Source organism: Bos taurus, chromosome 24 (genome assembly GCF_002263795.3).
Source record: "Bos taurus isolate L1 Dominette 01449 registration number 42190680 breed Hereford chromosome 24, ARS-UCD2.0, whole genome shotgun sequence".
In the NCBI taxonomy this organism is placed as follows: Eukaryota; Metazoa; Chordata; class Mammalia; order Artiodactyla; family Bovidae; genus Bos; species Bos taurus.
In genome coordinates, this window is record NC_037351.1 from 21,566,942 (window position 1) to 21,590,491 (window position 23,550).

The 23,550-nt window shown below is 46.0% G+C and overlaps 1 protein-coding gene and 1 long non-coding RNA gene across 4 annotated transcripts in view; one reads left to right on the forward strand and one right to left on the reverse strand.

The window, feature by feature from the left end:
* Positions 1-16,485, reverse strand: LOC132343762 (uncharacterized). The gene is made up of 2 exons (XR_009492702.1): positions 15,947-16,485; positions 1-13,049 (listed from the first exon to the last, which is right to left on the reverse strand). It is a non-coding gene; the product is annotated as an uncharacterized lncRNA (long non-coding RNA).
* INO80C (INO80 complex subunit C) overlaps positions 16,316-23,550 on the forward strand; it is a 24,898-nt gene continuing 17,663 nt past the window's right edge. Inside the window, 1 exon segment of one of the 3 annotated variants that reach the window (NM_001105404.1) lies at positions 16,316-16,472. In NM_001105404.1, coding sequence (NP_001098874.1) covers positions 16,317-16,472 — 156 coding nt within the window. In that variant the 5' untranslated portion in view covers position 16,316. 3 annotated transcript variants of the gene reach the window in all.

Genomic DNA, 23,550 nt, shown 5'->3' on the forward strand with positions numbered 1-23,550 from the left:
TGACAGGTAAAAAGTGGATTTATTCAAATACAGAGAGAAGCACACTCCACAGACAGAGTGTGTGCCATCGCAGAGGGTGACTGTGGCTGTGAAATGCGGCAAGGTTAGTTTTTATCAGCTCAGTTCAGTTGCTCAGTCACATCCGACTCTTTGTGACCCCATGAACTGCAGCACCCCAGGCCTCCCTGTCCATCACCAACTCCCAGAGTTCACTCAAACTCATGTCCATCAAGTCAGTGATGCCATCCAGCCATCTATCCTCTATCATCCCCTTCTCCTCCTGCCCCTAATCTCTCCCATCATCAGAGTCTTTTCCAATGCGTCAACTCTTCGCATGAGGTGGCCAAAGTATTGGAGTTTCAGCTTTAGCATCATTCCTTTCAAAGAAATCCCAGGACTGATCTCCTTCAGAATGGACTGGTTGGATCTCCTTGCAGTCCAAGGGACTCTCAAGAGTCTTCTCCAACACCACAGTTCAAAAGCATCAATTCTTGGGCACTCAGCTTTCTTCACAGTCCAACTCTCACATCCATACATGACCACAGGAAAAACCATAGCCTTGACTAGATGGACCTTTGTTGGCAAAGTAATGTCTCTGCTTTTGAATATGCTGTCTAGGTTGGTCATAATTTTCCTTCCAAGGAGTAAGCGTCTTTTAATTTCATGGCTGCAGTCACCATCTGCAGTGATTTTGGAGCCCAGAAAAATAAAGTCTGACACTGTTTCCACTGTTTCCCCATCTATTTCCCATGAAGTGATGGGACCGGATGCCATGATCTTCATTTTCTGAATGTTGAGCTTTAAGCCAACTTTTTCAATCTCCTCTCTCACTTCCATCAAGAGGCTTTTTAGTTCCTCTTCACTTTCTGCCATAAGCGTGGTGTCATCTGCATATCTGAGGTTATTGATATTTCTCCTGGCAATCTTGATTCCAGCTTGTGCTTCTTCCAGCACAGCGTTTCTCATGATGTACTCTGCATGGAAGTTAAATAGGCAGGGTGACAATATACAGCCTTGATGTACTCCTTTTCCTATTTGGAACCAGTCTGTTGGTTCATGTCCAGTTCTGTTGCTTCCTGACCTGCATACAGGTTTCTCAAGAGGCAGGTCAGGTGGTCTGGTATTCCCATCTCTTTCAGAATTGTCCATAGTTTATTGTGATCCACACAGTCAAAGGCTTTGGCATAGTCAATAAAGCAGAAATAGATGTTTTTCTGGAACTCTCTTGCTTTTTCCATGAGCCAGCAGATGTTGGCAATTTGATCTCTGGTTCCTCTGCCTTTTGTAAAACCAGCTTGAACATCAGGAAGTTCACAGTTCACATATTGCTGAAGCCTGGCTTGGAGAATTTTGAACATTACTTTACCAGCATGTGAGATGAGTGCAATTGTGTGGTAGTTTGAGCATTCTTTGGCATTGCCTTTTTTTGGGATTGGAATGAAAACTGACCTTTTCCATTCCTGTGGCCACTGCTGAGTTTTCCAAATTTGCTGGCATATTGAGTGAGTCAACAAAAGAGTCCGAAATGCAGTACTTGGATGCAATCTTGAAAACGACAGTATGATCTCTGTTCGTTTCCAAGGCAAACCGTTCAATATCACAGTAATCCAAGCCTATGCCCCAACCAGTAACACTGAAGAAGCTGAAGTTGAACGGTTCTATGAAGACCTACAAGAACTTTTAGAAGTAACACCCAAAAAATATGTCCTTTTCATTATAGGGGACTGAAATGCAAAAGTACGAAGTCAGGAAGCACCTGGGGTAACAGACAAATATGGCCTTGGAATATGGAATGAAGCAAGGCAAAGGTAATAGAGTTTTGCCAAGGGAACACACTGGTCATAGCAAACACCCTCTTCCAACAACACAAGAGAAGACTAGGGTTAGGGTTAGGGTTAGGGCATGGACATCACCAGATGGTGAACACCGAAATCAGATTGATTATATTCTTTGCAGCCAAAGATGGAGAAGCTCTATACAGTCAGCAAAAACAAGACAGGGAGCTGACTGTGGCTCAGATCATGAACTCCTTATTGCCAAATTCAGACTTAAATAGAAGAAAGTAGGGAAAACCACTAGACCATTCAGGTATTAGTTTTTATAGGCTGGGTAATTTCACATGCTAATGAGTGGGAGGACTATTCCAACTCTTTTGGGTAAAAGGCAGAGATTTCCAAGACCTGGGCCACCACCCACTGCTTGGACTCTACAGTGCCTTGGAACTGTTATGGCACCTCTGGGTGTGTCATTTCACTTGCTGATTCAGGATCAAGGTCAAGTCCTGTCCTATTTGATTCTAATCAGCTTATGTTGTGTCCTTGAGCTGTGTCACTCTTTCAAAAGTTGTGCCCTGCCCCGTTCTCTCCTGTTACAGGTCTGCCCAGCCACAGGAGAGTGGCCAGGAGGGCTGGGCAGGAGGCTAAGGAGGGAGACACTGGAATGTGTGCATTTGTCAGTTTGCAGCTGTGCATCTGGGCCCAGTGGGAAGAAAGCACATCTCTACCACTCTCAGAATGAGTACCTGATCAAGTCTTTGTGTGAAGGAGTTGGTTTGTTAAGTCCTGTCTGACTCTTTGTGACCCCATGGACTGCAGCACATCAGGCGTCCCTGTCCTTCACCATCTCCTGGAGCTTGCTCAAACTCATGTCCATTGAGTCGGTGATGCCATCCAACCATCTCATCCTCTGTCGTCCCCTTCTCCCACTGCCCTCATCTTTCCTAGCATCAGAGTCTTTTCCAATGAGTCAGCTCTTTGCATCAGGTGGCCAAAGTATTGGAGCTTCAGCTTCAGCATCAGTCCTTCCAATGAATATTCAGGATTGATTTCCTTTAGGGTTGATTGGTTTGATCTTGCAGTCCAAGGAACTCTCAAGAGTCTTCTCCAACACCACAGTTCAAAAGCACCAATTCTTCTGCGCTCAGCCTTCTTTATGGTCCAACTCTCACATGACTTTATGGCCCAACTATACATGACTACTAGGAGACGAACTTTTAACTGAGGAATTGTGAACTATTGAGCTCCAGGTCTGGGAACAAACACTTGCCCTGTTAGACAGCTTCTTCTGACAGTGGGGAGCTGTAGGGCCTTGATTCCACCACCATTTGATTCAGTCAGTCTTCCTACATACCTTGCATGGTTTTGAGAAGCTGTGTCACTTCTGAACATGTGGCAGTTGTGGAGTGGATCTAAGGAGCAGATCCTGGAGCTTTAACTTTAGAAAACAATGAGGAATAAGAGAGTGTCTTAATCCTCTTTAGTTGTGATTAAAAAAAAAAATCCAGGAAGGGTGACAACTGATCATCGCTCCAGCTCTAGTTACCATCAGTAACAATATCCTAGCAATACCACTCAGGTTTAGGGCACCCTTCCCTCTGCTGCTGCTGCTGCTGCTAAGTTGCTTCAGTCGTATCTGACTTTGTGCGACCCCATAGACGGCAGCCCACTAGGCTTCCCCGTCCCTGGGATTCTCCAGGCAAGAACACTGGAGTGGGTTGCCATTTCCTTCTCCAATGCATGAAAGTGAAAAGTGAAAGTGAAGTCGCTCAGCCATGTCCAACTCTAGCAACCCCATGGACTGCAGGCCACCAGGCTCCTCCATCCATGGGATTTTCCAGGCAAAAGTACTGGAGTGGGGTGCCATTGCCTTCTCCGCCCTTCCCTCTACAGAAGCTGAAAATGCCAGGTCCTCATTTTCCAAGTCTCTTTTGCAGCTTGGGTCTGAGCACAGCCAAAGGCTCCATCAAGCCAAAGACTGAGCCCAAACTTTGATGCAGTGGAGCATCGAAGCAGAAGGTGGGCAGCCACCTTCCCTGTCTGGCTGGGCACAGAGGAGGTGGGTTTGTGTGGCCAAGCAGTGAGGTGACTCGCCTGCAATGGCTCAAGCATTGCCTCTTCCTTGGCTCCTTTTGGACTCGGACCATTTGTTCTGGTAGCTCAGCCTTGCTGCCTAGAACACTCTGGACCCAAGAACTCTTCTTGCAAATTTCTTTCACCCGCCCTTCCTAAACCCTTCAGCAGTCAGCATCCTTGCTCCAGGGCAGCCTCTGCACTTGAAGCCAGACACTGATGGCCCACATGTATACATCTGTTGCTTAGTGTCCACCACGCCAGAAACTACATGATGAACAAAGCACTTCTTAAGAGAATCAGAAAATGAGCCAAGAGAGTTAAAGATGAAAGTGATCTTAGAGATTAGCTCTGCTTCAGAAATGAGGACTTCATGGTCCAGAATGATTTCACACTTTGCTTGAGGTTTCCCTTTATCATGATTTCTGCCACACTCCACTGCCTCTCCTCTTACTAGGGGCATTTATTTGGCAAACACAGTAACTTATTGTAAAATTCAAGGAAAAGTTCCTTGATCATTTGGAGTAATTGGAACTCTAATTCGCTGCTAGTGGGAAGGTAAATTGGTACAATCACTTACCAAAACTATTGGCGGGATTTATTAAGCCATAGCCTATGACCCAGCAATTCCATTCTTGGCATTACCGACAGAAATGTGTATGAGTGCATCAAAAGATGTGCACAGTGTTCATAGCAGGGTAATCCAACAGAACCCCCAAAGCCTGGAAACCACCTAAGTTTCCAGGAGAGGGACGGATACATTGTGGTGTATTCTCACAATGGAAAACTATACAGCAATGAAAACGAAGCAGAGCTGCATGACTGAATCTTCGAGTAGTGGGGAGGAAAAGGGGTTGGCAATGGGCATAAAACAGAGGGCTTTTAAGGCACTGATGATGTTCTACTTCTTGAACCAGATTGCCAAAATTCATCTTGCTGTACACTTATGATCTGAGTAATTTTGGTATGTGAGTTATGCTTTAATAAAAATGTTTTTTTTTTTACTTTAATCTCTGAAAACTTAGATAAACAGGATTGGCTAACTCATTTTAGAGATGAAGTCATAAAAAGTTACAAGACTTAAAAAAGGAAAGTCCTTGATTCACCAAACGAAATCTTCAAAGTCCATACACCAAAGCACATGCCCTGGTCCATGAATGCTCACCCCAAGGCCTCCCGCACGGGCATCTGTGATGATTTTAGACATACCTCTAACACTTTTGGGGATCTGTCACTTTAGTCCACAGCATATTAAAAAGAGACAATCTGCTAAGCATATGGATGTGCTAGGAGAGAAATCTAAAGCCAACTCTTTAATGGCAGAAGTGAAAAACAGAAGGCGAGCACTCCAAGTGAGTATTGGTACAGGGCCATTCTGTACAGGGAAAACGCCTTACACACCAGCTCCAACTCAAGACAAGTTCCTTGTCTTAGAGCGGCATTCAAACATTCAGATGCTCCATTCACACTGACGATTCCCAATCCTTACAAAAGTTCAGATCCTTAGCGCAAGTAGGTGGGGAATCAAATGGACCATTTCAGAAATGGCTCCACAATGGGGTCAGAGTTGCAAAGGTAAATGTGGGCTAAGGTGAGAGGTCAGGAGCCATTTGCACTCAGATTCAGGGATGGACTCAGAGCAGCCACTTCAGGAACTAGGGTGAGGTTGCGGGGGGGTGGTGTCCAGGAACCCTGAGACGAGCAGATGGGAGGCCAGGGCAGCTGGACTTGGTCAGCACCCATTCAAGTGTGCCTCAGTAAGAGTTAAAAAGAAAAGATAATGAGACTGATCATAGGGCCTTGTAAGTAGTTCGAGACTTTATAGAATGAATAGTTTTCTAAAAAACTGTGAAGGACATCACATGTTCCATTTCTGCTCTTCCAAATAATGGCAACCCATTATTGGGTTGATGAGGAAACCCCATCAGCTAGCCAGGCTTCCTTGTGCAAGGCGGGGGTGGGGGCTTCTGTGCCCCCACAGCTCTTGGGGCCTCCCAGTGTCCCACTAAGGAGAAAGGTGGCTGCTGCTGGCCCTTTGCCCGGAATGGGTCTCCCTTCCTCGGCTGGCCATGGATCTTCTGGCCCTGCCCCCGTCTCCAAGCCGGGCACACTCCGGGAGCTGGGCTGGCCGGTTCACCGGCCTTGGAGCAGGAAAAGCAAGGTCTTGTGAGGACGTAGAATGAACAACACCTGGGAGGAGACCTCAGCTCCTTAGAGTCTTCTGAGGATTTCTTTGCAAACTTAGAAAATGAACAGCTCTGGGCCTCTGTATCATCACTGTTTTGTTCCGCAACCAACTGTCCCCAAAACTTTTGGACTGACTGTCTCCACTGCTACCTCAAAGTATAAGTACAGCTGATGCTGGTGGAAACAAAATGTCATGGGTGAGTGAAAACACAAAACCAACAACATTGCAGCAGAATTCGGAACCATGACACATGGGGAAAACTGAAGCTGGCTGACATTAAGAAGGCAGGTGTTGCCACAGCCCAGGGATTAGCAAATTTGAGGTTTGCAGAGAGCAAAATAGGGAGGCAACCTCAGAGACACAGAATTATAGTAATCACAATTGTTTTCTCTATATATAATATGCACAAAGAGTAAACGTTAAGATGCTAAGTAATTCATTTTAAGTAATGGGTGGGGCCTCTGGTAAGAGACGAGGGCAGGACCAGTGCTCAGAGAAGGGGTATGGGGCTGATCAGGATAAGAAAATACTATCCCCGGAGCATGACACTAGCCCTCAAAATTAAAGGGAAGAACCCCACTATTTGGGGAGACATATGTCAGCATTTGGGGGCATATTTGTAATGTTAAATTCATGTTTATATAACATGAATGGGTTTAAGGATTAATTCCAGAAACCATGTTGTTGCTGTTATTTAGTCTCCGAGTCATGTCCAACTCTTTGTGACCCCATGGACTGTAGCCCACTAGTCTCCTCTGTCCATGGGATTTCCCAGGCAAGAGTACTGGAGTAGGTTGCCAATTCTTTCTCCACCAGTAAACACAGCAGCCCTTAAAACTATTTTCTCTCATTCAGACTTTGCAAAGCAATATTACCTATTGAGGTCAAAATTCAGAGAGTTGACTGCATGAGCCTGGGTCTGCCAGGTGTGACTGTGTGACAGGTGCAATGCCCGACTAGAGGGGTTGCCATCATATCATAGCTGACATAAAAGGTGCATCCGGAGTTGGGCTGTGTGCAGCCTGCCCACGGGCACATGGTAACTAGGGCAGGCCTGCAGCACGCTGGTATAGTAAGGCCCTCAGCAGATCATCACTGCAGGGCGTGCAAAGCTCCAAAAACAGTGATGGAGAAGAAACTGTTTCTGCCCAAGTGAGCCTAAAATCCACACTACACAATGTGTCCTGTGATGGAAGAAACAGGCAGCTGGGAGCATGTCCTTCAGGGACATCTTACTTGGTTTAAAGGTGGGAACAGAGAGATCAGAGGTGAGTTCTGGGAGGTGACATCCAAAGAACAAATCCAGATAAGACTGTGACCCTCTCCGAGGGGCTCCATCGACTTCTGGTAGCCCTGGGCTATTTTGGCCTGCATCCCTCTATAGTCTGGGACAGGCACTGCACGCTCTGCTCCTCTCCTGGTGGCTGGGAGTTGGGGATTTTGAGGGTCTTGACTGCAGCTTCGAGATTTGTGTCAAGGAGTCCCATACCAACTGGAGCAGCCACTGATCATACAGAGAGAAACACCCATTGTACTTTACACAAGTTATCAAGAGAAGACAGACACCGTGTCCTCCATCCTATAGCATGATCCCAACACACACCATTCTTCCTGAGACTGATGAGACGATTGAGTAGATAACATTATATCTCAGGTGAGATGGAGTAGCTTAAAAGCTCATCAAGTTGAGCCTTGGACAACATGGGGGCTGGGGGGAGGGGCGGCCCACCCACGAGCCATTGAAAATCTGCATATAACTTTACAGGAAGCCCTCCAGATGCATGGTTCCACATCTGTAGATTCAGTCAGCCCAGACTGTATTGTTTTCTTGTTCAGTTACTAAGACATGTCCGACTCTTTGTGACCCCATGAATGGCAGCATACCAGGCCTCCCCATCCATCACCAACTCCTGGAGTTTACTCAAACTCATGTCCATCAAGTCAGAGATGCTATCCAACCATCTCATCCTCTGTCGTCCCCTTTTCCTCCTGCCCTCAGTCTTTCCCAGCATCAGGGTCTTTTCTAATGAGTTGGCTCTTCACATCAGGTGGCCAAAGTATTGGAGTTTCAGCTTCAGCATCAGTTGTTCCAATGAATATTCAGGGTTGATTTCCTTTAGGATTGATTGGTTTGGTCTCCTTGCTGTTCAAGGGACTCTCCAGGGTCTTCTCCAGCACTGCAGTTCGAGAGCATCAATTCTTCAGTGCTCGGCCTTAGTACTGTAGTATGTATTTATCCAAAAAAACCCCAAAAATCCTTGTGTAAGTGGCTCCACACAGTTCAAACCCACGTTGTTCAAGGTCAATTGTATTTATTCTTTTTATTTAACATTTACTAATTTGGCTGTGCTAGGTCTTAGTTGTGGCACACAGAATCTAGTTCCCTGCCCAGGGATTCAGCCCAGGCCCCCTGCTTTGGGAGCGTGGAGTCTTAGCCACTGGACCACTAAGGAAGTGCCAACTGTATTTATTCTTAATTATGTCTTAACTGGGATCGAGACTCTGGCTAAAAATACTTAATTGGCGGTCACAGTGAGGGCACCAGCAGCTTTCACCAAAGGAAAGGTGGCATCGGTGAGGGACACGGGAGCCACGGGTAGCAGCAAGAAGGCTGCAGAGGAAGTCCATAGAGAGGCCTCGTGCTACAGCAGATGTGCCTGCAAGTTCTCAAGAAAAACTGGGGAGGGGACTTAGGGAAGGCTGAGGCCCTGCCTCCACATGAAAGCTAGCAGAATACGGGTCATCACTGTTCACATATCTCCTCTCCAGCATGTGTGAGCCACATCCAGGGTCTTCCTAGGCAGCTCAGTAAAGAACCCGCCTGCCAAAGCAAGGAGACACAGGTTCAGTTTCTGGGTCAGGAAGATCTCCTGGAGGAGGAAATGGCAACCCACTCCAGTATTCTTGCCTGGAGAATCCCACGGACAGAGGAGCCCGGCCAATGACTGAGCACACACAGAAGCCACACCCATGGCAGGGCATGGAGCCCTTGCAGGTGCCCACGGTGTGCAGTGATGGCTCTGCAAGGTGGACGTGGGCCAGGTTTCTTCCCAACCTGAAGCTTTTTGCTCCCTTGAGTGTTTGTGCGCCTGCATTTCTCTCCTTCTCCTTGTTCCTCATCATCTCCTGCTGCTCAGCCACTTGATCGATAGCTCCAGTCACTGCCACAGACAGCTTCTGTCCAGCTGAGAAGACAATCTAATGTCTGTCCCCAGCTAGACTGGGGGCTCCCTGAGAGCAGGGAGTACTCTTGTTTTGCTTGTCCTTGGCTCCATCCTCAGGGCTGGACACATTACAACCGCTTCGTAGATACTGGATGATCAACAGTGATGGGAACACAGAACAGAGCTTTTAACCAAGCCAGAGAGATGGGGAGGGCTAAAATAATAGAACATCAGCCAAGACAGGAAGGGTGAGCGGAAAGAAATGAGGGTGGGGTGGAGAGAAAAGCAACTTCCAGGGAGAAGTAGTAGCAACGTGGGTGAAGGCCCTGAGGGAGGAGGGAATACAGCTGATTGGTGGAACCAAGAAAAACGTGAAAACTGGACTGGAGGATAGGGAGCTGGTGAGAGGCAAGGTTAGAGAGGGGGGTACCTCCCTGAAGGCCTGTTAATCCATGCTGTGGACACTGGACTTCACTCTAGGGACCAGGGGAAGCCACCAAAGGGTTTCAAGCAGAGGGCATGATAACACAGGCACGTCTGTACTGTACAAAAGGTCAAGTGGAATTGCATGCGGGGATTGGGTTGGAGGGACCACAGGAATCCAAAAGATACAAGGCATTATGGGAGTCCTAGAGAGAGAGGCGGAGAAGGCAATGGCAACCCGATCCAGTACTCTTGCCTGGAAAATCCCATGGACAGAGGAGACTGGTAGGCTGCAGTTCATGGGGTCACGAAGAGTCAGACACGACTGAGTGACTTCACTTTCACTTTTCACTTTCATGCATTGGAGAAGGAAATGGCAACCCACTCCAGTGTTCTTGCCTGGAGACTCCCGGGGATGGTGGAGCCTGGTGGGCTGTCATCTATGGGGTCACACACAATCAGACATGACTGAAGTGACTTAGCAGCAGCAGCAGCAGCAGAGAGAGACGATGGTGGCTAGAATGGGGTTACAGTTCGGAGGTGGCCAAAGAGGAGGAGTCCAGGATGACGTCCAGGTTTCCAGTTTGAACAACTGGTGGATAATGGTGGCATTTACTGTGATAGGAAACAGTAGGGAGGAGTGTGCTTTGGAGGAGGAGGGAGGAAGACAAATTCTGTTTTTGCCATGTTGACTGTGAGATGACTGTAGGCATCATCATTGTTGAATATGAATTCATATCCACGTGGGGAATTTTATATCTGGATATGCATATTTGTAGAAAGACCCAGATAAAAGATGTAGATCTGAAAGTCATCTTCATTTAGATGGCACCTGAACCCCCTGTGAATTGGTGAAATGTCTGGGGAGACTACAAAGTGTGGAGGGCAGAGGGCCTTTAACCAAGCAGTGAGGAACTAGTAAGTAAGGACTGAGCAGGAGGAGCTGATTCCAAACCTGACTGACCTTTAGAATCACCTGGGAAATTTTAAAAGCCTACCTGCTGGAGGAGGAGTAAATCTAGTGTGGTGGACGTGTGCTCAGTTGTGTCTGACTCTTTGCGACCCCAAGGACTGCAGCCTGACAGGCTCCTCTGTCCATGGGATTCTTCAGGTAAGAATACCTGTGTAGGTTGCTATTTCCTTCTCCAGGGGATCTTCCCAACCCAGGGATCACACCAGTGTCTCTGGAGCCTTCTGGAGCAGGCAAATTCATTACCACTTGGGCCACCTGGGAAGTCCAGGGAGCATGTCTATATAACCTATATTTTGAAAAAAGTATAGTGTGATTAGAAACCATTTGGTAAAAAACTGTCAAAGAAAGGATCCATGGTTAGGAAAAAGGGGGAAAAAAAAAAAAAGGATGGTGGTGTTTCAGAGTCCCAGGGGAAGGAATTCAGGAAGAAAGGAGGAGACAAAATCAGGACTGAATTTTGTGCTAGGAAGCCAGATGGTGAGGTACCCACTTGTCTGACTCCTCAGAAGCAGGGGATAGGTGTTTGAACTCAGTAAACATTTATGATTTAGGGGATTATGGGAAGGTGCCCAGCAGAGCACACTGTGCTCGATGCCCTCTGGGAGGCATGCATAGGGTGGGCAAAAGGCAGGGGAGGGAAATGGAAGGGGCATCAGGTGGCAGGGAGCTTTTCACTGGAAGTAGCATCTGAACTGCAGAATTCTTAGGAAATAGTGGAAATGAAACTATGAAGAATTATCAGAATGAATGTACACTCTTCGCAAGAGTTAGACCCACCCAGAGCACAGAGAATTAAATGTTCGGTATGAAACAAGAGAAGGGGGCAGAGGCAGTTATTAGGAACTGTATGTTGTTGTTCAGTTGTGTCTGACTCTTTGCAACACCATGGACTACAGCAAGCCAGGCTCCCCTGTCCATCACCAACTCCCAGAGCTTGCACAAACTCATGTCATGGAGTCGGTGATGCCATCCAATCATCTTGTCCTCTGTCACCCTCTTCTCCTCCTGCATTCAATCTTTCCCAGCATCAGGGTCTTTTCCAATGAGTTGGTTCTTTGCATCAGGTGGCCAAAGTATTGGAGCTTCAGCATCAGTCCTTCCAATGAATACTCCAGACTGATTTCCTTTAAGATTGACTGGTTGGATCTCCTTGCAGTCCGAGGGACTCTCAAGAGTCTTCTCCAACACCACAGTTCAAATGCATCGATTCTTCAGCACTCAGCATTTTTTATGGTCCAACTGTCACATCCATACATGACCACTGGAAAAACCATACATGACTTGACTAGACGGACCTTTTTTGGCAAAGTAATGTCTCTGCTTTTTATTTATTTTTTTTTAATTTTTATTTAATTAGTATACATGTGTTCCCCATCCTGAACCCTATGCTGTCTAGGTTGGTCATAACTTTTCTTCCAAGGAGTAAGTATCTTTTAATTTCATGGCTGCAGTCACTATCTGCAGTGACTTTGGAGCCCAAGAAAATAAAGTTTGTCACTGTTTCCTCTTTTTCCCCATCTATTTGCCATGAAGTGATGGGACCAGATGCCATGATCTTAGTTTTATGAATGTTGAGCTTTAAGCCAAATTTTTCACTCTCCTCTTTCACTTTCATCAAGACCTTCTTTCGTTCTTCTTTGCTTTCTGCCATAAGGGTGGTATCATTTGCATATCTGTGGTTATTGATATTTCTCCCAGCAATCTTGAATCCAGCTTGTGCTTCATCCAGCCCGGCATTTTACATGATGTACTCTGTATATAAGTTAAATAAGCAGGGTGACAATATACAGCCTTGACGTACTCCTTTCTGAATTTGGAACTAGTCCGTTGTTCCATATCTGGTTCTAACTGTTGCTTCTTGACCCACATACAGGTTTCTCTGGGGCAGGTAAGGTGGTTTAGTATTCCCATCTCTTTAAAAATTTTCTACACTTTGCTGTGATCCACATAGTCAAGAAGCAGACGTTTTTCTGGAATTCTCTTGCTTTTTCTATGATCCAGTGGATGGTGGCAATTTGATCTCTGGTTCCTCTGCCTTTTCTAAATCCAGTTTGAACATCTGGGAGTTCTCAGTTAATGTACTATTGAAGCCTTTCTTGGAGAATTTTGAGCATTACTTTGCTAGCATGTGAAATGAGTACGGTAGTTTAGTTGTGCGGTAGTTTGAACATTCTTTAGCATTGCCCTTCTTTGGGACTGGAATGAAAACCGACCTTTTCCAGTCCTGTGGCCACTGCTGATTTTCCAAATTTGCTGGCATGTTGAGTGCAGCACTTTCACAGCATCATCTTTTTGGATTTGAAAAGCTCAGCTGGAATTCCATCACCTCCATAAGAACCTTATATGCCAAAGTAAAAGGCCACTGAAGAACACAGGTGACGTGATTAGCTCTGTGATCTAGTCAGACCATTCTGGAAACCAGTATGAAGGGTGGTCTTCGGTCAGGGTGGTATCTGAAAAGACAAAAGTTCAAACTGACATAAAGGGGCTTTGTGAGATAACAGTGTAAATCCAATATAAAATAAAAATTAAAAAAAAAAAAAGTTAAAACAAAAAGAGTGTGTGTGTTGCAAGGATCCAGATGAGGGTCAATGGATTCCCCAGGATAGGAACAGAAGTGAGGGGGTAGTTACCCAGAATGAGAAGAGAATGGACCCAGGAGGCCAGGATCACTACCTAGGTTCTGGCTTAGGTGACAAGCCTGCTGGAGGTGTTAGTTACTGAAATAAGGAATGAGGAAGACTAGATCTAGGTGAAGAGGGGGTGGAGATTGGAGCACACAAGGGAACATTTCAACAGTGGTAAGCTATTCTTTTCTCTAAAGGAGAAAAGATGTCAGTAACATTACTACTAGTTTCCTAACTGTTCTTTCTCTCACCTTTTAAGTCATTTTGCAGCCTATGTCTTTCAAATATCCAGATTGACCAATATCCCTTTCCTCTATCAGAAAACAGCAGCTTCAACGAGTTACTACAAGGTTTTTAATTACTTCATTCAGTTTTAATTACTTCATTACATTCAGTTTTTAATTACTTCATTACACAAATACGTATAATGGAACAACGACTTGCAAGGTACTTGTGAACCTGGGAAAGAAAAGTGAGGAAACATAACTGGTTTCCCCTCATACAGCTTGTGTTCCAGCAGAAGCCAAATAAATTAGTCTACCAATTATAAACCAGGTAACTTATGTCACGAAACTTTGAAGACATATAAAGTAGTACATGGCTAGTAACTGAGGGGGGCAGGGGGGTGGTGGTGTTCCACTTAAGTTTATAAACAGGTTTTAGCAGATCTGTGAACTTTTTAATGTTTGCTTGTACACTTGACAGAAATGGTATGGACCTAACAGAAGCAGAACATATTAAGAAGAAGTGGCAAGAATACACAGAAGAACTGTACAAAAAAGATCTTCATGACCCAGATAATCACGATGGTGTGATCACTCACCTACAGCCAGACATCCTGGAATGTGAAGTCAAGTGGGCCTTAGGAAGCATCGCTATGAACAAAGCTAGTGGAGGTGATGGAATACCAGTAGAGCTATTCCAAATCCTGAAAGATGATGCTGTGAAAGTGCTGCACTCAATATGCCAGCAAATTTGGAAAACTCAGCAGTGGCCACAGGACTGGAAAAGGTCAGTTTTCATTCCAGTCCCAAAGAAAGGCAATGCCAAAGAATGCTCAAACTACCACACAATTGCACTCATTTCACACACTAGTAAAGTAATGCTTAAAATTCTCCAAGCCAGGCTTCAGTAATACGTGAACCGCGAACTTCCTGATGTTCAAGCTGGTTTTAGAAAAGGCAGAGGAACCAGAGATCAAATTGCCAACATCTGCTGGATCATCAGAACAGCAAGAGAGTTCCAGAAAAACATCTATTTCTGCTTTATTGAATATGCCAAAGCCTTGGTGTGGATCACAATAAACTGTGGAAAATTCTGAAAGAGATGGGAATACCAGACCACCTGACCTGCCTCTTGAGAAACCTGTATGCAGGTCAGGAAGCAAGTTAGAACTGGACATGGACCAACAGACTGGTTCCAAATAGAAAAAGGAGTACGTCTAAGAGTCTTGCTTACAATGCGGGAAACCTGGGTTCGATTCCTGGGTCAGGAAGATAGTCTGGAGAAGGAAATGGCAACCCATTCCAGTACTCTTGCCTGGAAAATCCCATGGACAGAGGAGCCTGGTAGGCTGCAGTCCATGGGGTCGCAAAGAGTCGGACACGACTGAACGACTTCACTTTCACTTTATTTAACTTATATGCAGAGTACATCATGAGAAATGCTGGGCTGGAGGAAGCACAAGCTGGAATCAAGATTGCTGGGAGAAATATCAATAACCTCAGATATGCAAATGACACCACCCTTATGGCAGAAAGCAAAGAAGAACTAAAGAGCCTCTTGATGAAAGTGAAAGAGGAGAGTGAAAAATTTGGCTTAAAGCTCAACATTCAGAAAACGAAGATCATGGCATCTGGTCCCATTACTTCATGGGAAATAGATGGGGAAACAGTGGCAGACTTTATTTTGTGGGGCTCCAAAATCACTGCAGATGGTGATTGCAGCCATGAAATTAAAAGCCGCTTACTCCTTGGAAGGAAAGTTATGACCAACCTAGACAGCATATTAAAAAGCAGAGACATTACTTTGCCAAAAAAGGTCGGTCTAGTCAAGGCTATAGTTTTTCCAGTGGTCATGTATGGATGTGAGAGTTGGACTGTAAAGAAAGCTGAGCACCAAAGAATTGATGCTTTTGAACTGTGGTGTTGGAGAAGCCTCTTGAGAGTCCCTTGGACTGCAAGGAGATCCAACCAGTCCATCCTAAAGGAGATCAGTCCTGGGTGTTCATTGGAAGGGCTGATGCTGAAGCTGAAACTCCAATACTTGACCACCTCATGAGAAGAGCTGACTCATTTGAAAAGACCCTGATTCTGGGAAAGATTGAGGACAGGAGGAGAAGGGGATGACAGAGAATGAGATGGTTGGATGGCATCACCAACTCGATGGACATAGGTTTGTGTGGACTCCGGGAGTTGGTGTTGGACAGGGTGGCCTGGCATGCTGCAGTTCATGGGGTCGCAAAGAGTCGGACACGACTAAGCGACTGAACTGTACACTTGCACGAGGAGGTGTGGAGGGGGAGCTCAGATGCTCAGTGGGGTCGATGACCCCTACAAGGTTAGCAGCCACTCTATCCTTCAAGTTTATCTGGGTACCACGAAACACAAACTTCTGAGCAACAAGGCTGCGTCTAAGGGGAGAGCCAGGAGCGTCGCAGTACTGGTCCACAGACAATGCCCTGACTTGTATACTTACAAGTACAAACTTACAAGTATACTTACAGGCAACAAAAGGGATCAATCTTCTGACCTGAGAAGAGACAACGTGGTGATTAACTTTTTAAAAATCCACTTAATCAGAACAGATCGTGGGATGGTCTATTCCTCCATCCCTGGGGATGTCCTAGCACGTGCCCGGCGTCAGAACGCGAGAGGAGCTGCATTCGGCCCTGGCAGACGCCGTCCCGCCCGGAAGGAACAAACTGTTCCGAGCTCCGCCTTTTAGATCTGGCCCAGAGACAAGTAACGCACGCTCTCCGAGTCCGGGCCGGGTTTTCAAACCATCGAGACGGAAGTACAGCGGGCCGGAAGTTCCAGGGCCGGCACCGGGACCCGAGTGGGGAGGGGGGGAGGAGCAAGGCTTAGGGTGGGAATGGCGGCTCAGATCCCCATTGTGGCCACCACGTCCACTCCGGGGATAGCCCGGAACAGCAAGAAGAGGCCGGCCAGTCCTTCCCACAACGGCAGCAGCGCCGGGGGCTACAGCGCCAGCAAGAAGAAAAAGGTGTCCGCCTCCGGCTTTGCGCAGGTTCGCTGTCACTCGCCTAATCTGCGCGTGCGCGGAAGCCCACATTCCCTTCCCCCTCCCGATCCCAGGGGCTCGAGGGCACATGCGCGGGCCCGAGTGGGTGGGGCTCAGCGAGGCTGGGCGTTTCTTGTGGGCGGGGCCGTACAGTCACACCTCTTTCGTAGATGCGGTCTCTGGTGCGAGTGAAACTTTTCCGCACCCTCTTACTTTGGCTACGTGGGTTTTGATTAAATAACCATCCGCGTTGCATTGTCTAGAACAGGGGAGGTGGGGAGGCTGTTATTGCCTTAATCGTAGGGCCACCTCTTCCCGTCGAAGTCTCGTTTGGAGCGAGGCTCCGGACTTCTCCTTAATGTGAGTTTCAGTTAAGCAGAAGTTCGCGTGTGTCTCGCCTTGCTCCATTCTTCAGACATTTACCAGATACCTGTGAGGTGCAGAGCGCCCTAATGAACCGTGTGGAGGAATATAAAGATGTATTGCTACGGATGATTTCCCTCATCCTCAGGAAAGTGCTTTTTTGACCTTTAGTTTCCCTGCCCCAGAGTAGGTTTGGTCTTACCTCATAGGGTTGTTATGAGGATTCAATGAGATCATGGTCGTAAAGATCTTGAGCACAGCGCCTGGCACGACTTCACCGCATCTGGGCGATCCGGGCTCCACGATTCCAGAAAAGCATTTGCAGCACAAGAGTAGCTTGGTTAGATAAGTGTTTTTCTTGGCTCCTGTATTTTATTTAAAGCCGTGAGAGAGCAAAGATGGAGTGTGTTACTTTGTACTCTCCAACACAAGGTGTAGCATCCTTCACCCAGAAGGATAGTCTAGCGATATTAGCTGTCTATGGTTTTCTCCATTGGTAATTGGTAGCGCACTTTTTCGGAGAAGGCAATGGCACCCCACTCCAGTACTCTTGCCTGGAAAATCCCATAGACGGAGGAGCCTAGTATGCTGCAGTCCATGCGGTCGCTGAGGGTCGGACTCGACTGAGCGACTTCACTTTCACTTTTCACTTTCATGCATTGGAGAAGGAAATGGCAATCCACTCCAGTGTTCTTGCCTGGAGAATCCCAGGAACGGCGGAGCCTGGTGGGCTGCCTTCTATGGGGTCGCACAGCGTTGGACACGACTGAAGTGACTTAACAGCAGTGCACTTTTTTCCTTTTAAAATATTTGTGTATGATTTGCATACAGTGACATGCAAGAGTAGAGACCAGTGACTTTACATATGTACCCACCTATGTGGCCACCATCCAGATTAGGATAGAGAGCATTTCTAAGAGCCCCAGAATATTCCTTGGTGACCTTTCCAGTTGGTACTCTCTTCCCTCCCAACTGGAGGTAATTGCTACTCTGACCTCTCCCACCATAGACTGACTTTGTCTTTTTGAGCAGAATATAAATGGAATCATACAGAGCATAGGGCTTCCCTGGTGGCTCAGACGGTGAAGAATCTCCTGCAATGCAGGAGACCTGGGTTCGACCCCTGGGTTGAGAAAATCCCCTGGAGGAGGGCATGGCAACCCACTCCAGTATTCTCACCTGGAGTATCCCATGGACTGAGGAGCCTGGTGAGCTGCAGTCCATGGGTCACAAAGAGTTGGACACTCCTGAGTGACTAACACCGTTTCTTTTCTTACAGAGCATATTCTTTTGTGTGTGTTTGGATTTCTCTGTGAAACAGTGTTTCCCCATTTCCTTCTCCAGGGGATCTTCCTGACCCAGGAATCCAACCCAAGCCTTCTGCGTTGACAAGTGGGTTCTTTACCACTGAGCCACCAGGGAACTAAAGTATAAGAATTCTTTACGTATTCTTGGCTGGAAGAAGAAATGGCAGTCCACTCCAGTGTTCTTGCCTGGAGAGTCCCATGGACAGAGGAGCCTGGTGGGTTACAGTCCAAGGGGTTGCAAAGAGTCAGACACGACTGAAGTGACTTAGCATGCATGCACTAGCACGCACGGAGTTCTCTGCCAGATATATGCATTGTGAGTACTTTCTCCCAGTATTGTGCTCAGTGCATTTTGATATCCAGCTGTGCCAAGACCAAAGAATGTAGTCAGTACCTATTGAGAGGAATGATTGTCTTGACCCAAGGTAGCACTGCTCATCAACTCCCACCACCACAGCAAGCTTCAGAAAGTGGATGAATGCCTTCTGAATGGGGGGATTTCCAGTAACCCCACTGGGTGGACATCGCAACCTTGCTGGTCTTAGAACTCTCAGTAATGGGAAGGGCTGCCTAGGTTCTTCCTGTGAGTCCCCTCCATCTCAGCAGCCTCAGCCCTTTTTGGGGCTGGAAAGAGAAGGGCATTCCCGGGAATAGTGACTTCTTTGTTCACTTCTCCCCAGCTGGTGTTTAACTAATGAGGTGGATAGCCAGTTACCTGACTCCCACCCTCAGCATCTCACGAAGGAAAAAAAAAATTGTCTTCTGTCTCCAGAAGTCTTAGATTTCCCCCCTGTTCTAACATAGCACCAGGGCTTCCCAAATGGCTCAGTAGTAAAGAATCTGCCTGCAAGGCAGGAGATGGGTTCAGTCCCTGGGTTGGAAAGATCCCCTGCTGGAGGGCATGGCAACCCACTCCAGTATTCTTGCCTGGACAATCCCCATGGACAGAGGAGCCTGGTGGGCTACAGTCCATGGGGTCACAAAGAGTCAGACACACCTGAGCAATTAAACCACCACCACCACCAACATAACATTGCGTCCTCATTCCCTGGTCCGCAGTAAATGCAGGCATTAGCACAGTGCTGCCCTGAGGGCTGCCTGGCATCTTCCTAAATTGTCCTCAGCCTTCGGTTATGTTTCTGTTGAGTTCAGTCAGCAAGTATTTATATCTGTTCTGTCTCCAGCAGTAAGCTTAAGTTATTTCAGTGGATTATCGCTTGTCTCTGCCCTCCCAAAATCCTTCCAGGAGGAGAGAATGACCTACATATATTGTAGTAGTTTTCTTCTGCTATCATAACAGATGACCACAAATTCTGTGGCTTAGATAACACTGGTTTATCAGTTCCTGGTTTTGTAGGTCATAAGTCCAGGCACAACGAGATAGGTTTGGTTCCCTGGTCCCTGAAATCAAAGTGTTGGCTGGGCTGGTTTGTTGGGTGGATGCTCTGAGGGAGGATCTTTTTTGAGCCTTACTGAGATCGTTGGCAGAATTCAGTTCTTTGCAGTGGTAGGACTGAAGTCCCTGTCTCCTGGCTGTCAGTTCGTCCCCGTCCAAGTTCCTTGACGCACTGTCTCCTCCGTCTTTGAAGCCAACTGTTGAGAATCTCTTTTGTGTCTAATCCCTCTCACTCCTCAAACATCTCTGACTTCTCTTGTCTCTGACTCTGAGCCCAGCTTTAAAGAGCATATGTGATTAGGGCAGGCCCACCAGGATAGTCTCCTTTAAGATCAGCTGACCTGAGACCTTAATTTTATTTCAAATATAAGATATGTGTTGCATTTCCCTTCAATATATCACAGATCGCTTCACAGTGGTACATACATTAGCATTTGCGTAAAAATGGGGTCAAGGTGTGTATACACCAGAGACCTGGAATCTTAAGGGCCATCTCTGAATTCTGCCTGTCACATATCTGAAATGGGAAAATCTCATCATTTCTAACCATGTCCCAAAGCCAGTTATGGGTCTTTTCTGGTATCGGTGCCTTAGTGGTGGGACACAGGAAGATGAAGACTCAGAGCCAGAGATGGTCACCAGAGAAGGAGAAGTGGAGAGAAGAGGGACTAGAGGCGGCCTTTGAGGAGTGGACAGTTTGACTAGGGAAGGCCTTCCAGACTTGGAGCTATGCCCAAGTGTCAGGATGCTCAAAGTGTCATCAATGGGAAATGAGTGTTTTTCTATATAAATGATCATAGTTATTGAGTTAAAAGGGACTTTACAGATCTTTCAGTATCTTAAATTTCCCTACTTCAGTCATTTCAGCTATTTTGTGTCTTACAAAAAAATTAAACAGTGTCTGTTAACCTTTCATGGGATTTAAAAATTTACAAAGGACACTCACATAGACATTAGAGTGCTTTTTGAAATTAGTGAAAATAACTTGATGGATTCTTAAGGTGGGTTTTACTTTTCCAGAAGGTGCATGCTTTTTCTGAAGTAAAATTGAATGAATGGATGAAATATAAAGGGCTTACTGCTTGGAAATCCTCAGGGGTTGAAGGGAATATTTTTGACCTGAAAGTATTTGGAGCAAAGCATTTATAGATGTCTCATTTATGTCAGCCGTGTAAAGTGATATTAAATACTTTGAGTACTAAAACAATTTTGTTTTATTAGTTCATCAGGATGAATCTTTAGTTCAGCAGAAATCATTAGTGTTTGTGCTTGCTAAGTAGTACATCTGTACAAAACTACAAGTCTTCTTTTTGGATTTAGATTTTCAGTGTAACTAACATATTTATTGATTACTTACATTATAATTTGGAAAGTGCCACCTCCCACCCATTTTGGTCCTGATACTTTGAAAATGACTAGTGTTAAGTTGGGTTGAAAAACAGATACACTGTGCTAAAGTGAAAGCAATCGTGATAAATAATAATAGTTATATTTATTGGGCACTTACTGTGTATACCCTGGAGAAGGCAATGGCAACCCACTCCCAGTACTCTTGCCTGGAAAATCCCATGGACGGAGGAGCCTGGTAGGCTGCAGTCCATGGGGTCGCAAAAAGTCGGGCACGACTGAGCGACTTCACTTTCACTTTACTATGTATACCAAGTACTGTTCTAAGTACTTTCTAATTGCTGTCTCATTTAATTCTCAGAACAACCCTCTGAGAATTGTTATTCTACAGATAAAAAGACAGACGCATAGAGAGGTTAAGTAACTTTTCTGTGGTCACACAGCTGACAAGTGATAGAGTCGGTATTGAGATACAAATGGACTACCCAGAATCTACATTCTTTTTCTTGACTGCCTGTCTTAACATCATTCTTACTGCTCTACATCTGAGAAGATACAATTAGATCTCTAATATAACCATATCCCAGGTGCAGAGAATGCTTTGGGGTGGGGGGAAGATTTTATTAGATCAATACAGGGCATTTTTTTAAATTGGAGGAGAGTTGCTTTACAATATTGCCTTAGTTTCTGGTGTACAACAACGCGAATCAGCTATTTGTTGTTAAGTCACTAAGTTGTGTCTGAATCTTTGCAACCCCATGGACTGCAGCACGCCAGGCTCCCCTGTCCTTCACTGTCTCCTGGGGTTTGTTTAACTTCATGTCCATTGATTCACTGATGCTATATAACCATTTCATCTTCTGCCGCCCCCTTTTCCTCCTGCCGTCAATCTTTCCTAGCATCAGGGTCTTTTCCAATGAGTCTGCTCTTTGCATCAAGTGGCCAAAGTACTGGAGCTTCAGCTTCAGCATCAGTCCTTCCAATGAATATTCAGGGTTGATTTCCTTTAGGATTGACTGGTTTGATCTCCTTGCAGTCCAGGGAATTCTCAAGAGTCTTCTCCAGCACCACAATTTGAAAGCATCAGTTCTTTGGCTGTCAACCTTCTTTATGGTCCAACTGTCACATCCATACATGACTACTGAAAAAATCATAGCTTTGATTAGACGGACTTTTGTCGACCAAGTAATATCTCTGCTTTTTAACCAGCTATAAGTATACATACATCTCCTCCCTCTTGAGCTTCCCTCCCACTCCTACCCCTATCCCACCCCTCTAGGTCATCACAGAGCACCTGAGCTGAGCTCCCTTTGTTATACAGTAAATTCCCACTAGCTATCTATTTTACATATGGTAGTCTATGTGTCGGAGAAGGCAATGACACCCCACTCCAGTACTCTTGCCTAGAAAATCCCATGGACAGAGGAGCCTGGTAGGCTGCAGTCCATAGGGTCGCAAAGAGCTGGACACGACTGGACGACTTCATTTTCACTTTTCACTTTCATGCGTTTGAGAAGGAAATGGCAACCCACTCCAGTGTTCTTGCCTGGAGAATCCCAGGGACAGGGGAGCCTGGTGGGAGGCCGTCTATGGGGTCGCAGAGTCGGGCTCGACTGAAGCGACTTAGCAGCAGCAGCAGCAGCAGCAGTCTATGTGTGTATGTGTGTTAGTCACTCAGTCATGTCTGACTCTTTGTGGCCCCAAGGACTGTAGCCCGCCAGGCTCCTCTGTCCATGAGATTCTCCAGGAAAGAATACTGGAGTGGATTGCCATTCCCTTCTCCAGGGGATCTTTCTGATCCAGGGATCCAACCCAAGTCTCTTGCATTGCGGGCAGTTTCTTTAACACCAAGCCACCAGGGAAGCCCCATGGTAGTCTATATATATGTCAATGATACTCTCTCAATTCGTCCCACCCTCTCCTCCCTCTGTGTCCGCAAGTCCTTCTCTATGAATACAGGGCAGTTTATATTTTCCAAGTGGCTATTCAGGTTAATAAAATCTACAGAGAAACCTAATTGACCTACAGACTAATAGGTTACCTAATCGGCTGATGTATGATGGTGACGCAGTTATCATAACATCATGTAAGCTGAGAGGCAACAGTTGCTTCTTTAGAAGGCTAGTGCAGAGTACAGGGGACAGTAGACTCTTCTGCCATTGGAGGCAGCTGGAGAACACTATCCTGGCTTGCTTTATTCATTTAAGCAAGCGATCATTCTACCTCACCTTTCAAACAAACCATATTTTTAGTTTTCTTTTTTCTATTTTTAAAGTGGCCATAAAACACCAGCCAGTCTTCTTCCCCCACAACTATGATCATTTGTGTTTCCTACTTGTAGATACAGGTTTTCATAAACCATATTTGGTGTATAACATTGTGGGCCCTGCCTTCCACTTAGCATTGTTTCCTGGCCCTTTCTCTGTGTTGATAGTCTTCACAAGGAATTAAGTGCTCTAACTTAATTGACTTGATTGGATGTTAGATTACATCTCACATTTTTGCTGTTTCAAGTAATAACCCTACAGTAGCCCTGCATTGTAGACTAGGCTCAGGTGTTTGAATCTAGGTTACTATTAGATAGATGTAACTGGGTGTTGGGTTCTTACATGATAGACAAAGGACATTTGTCTCTCTCTGTGTAACCAGAGAGAAGGCCCCAGTTACCCTT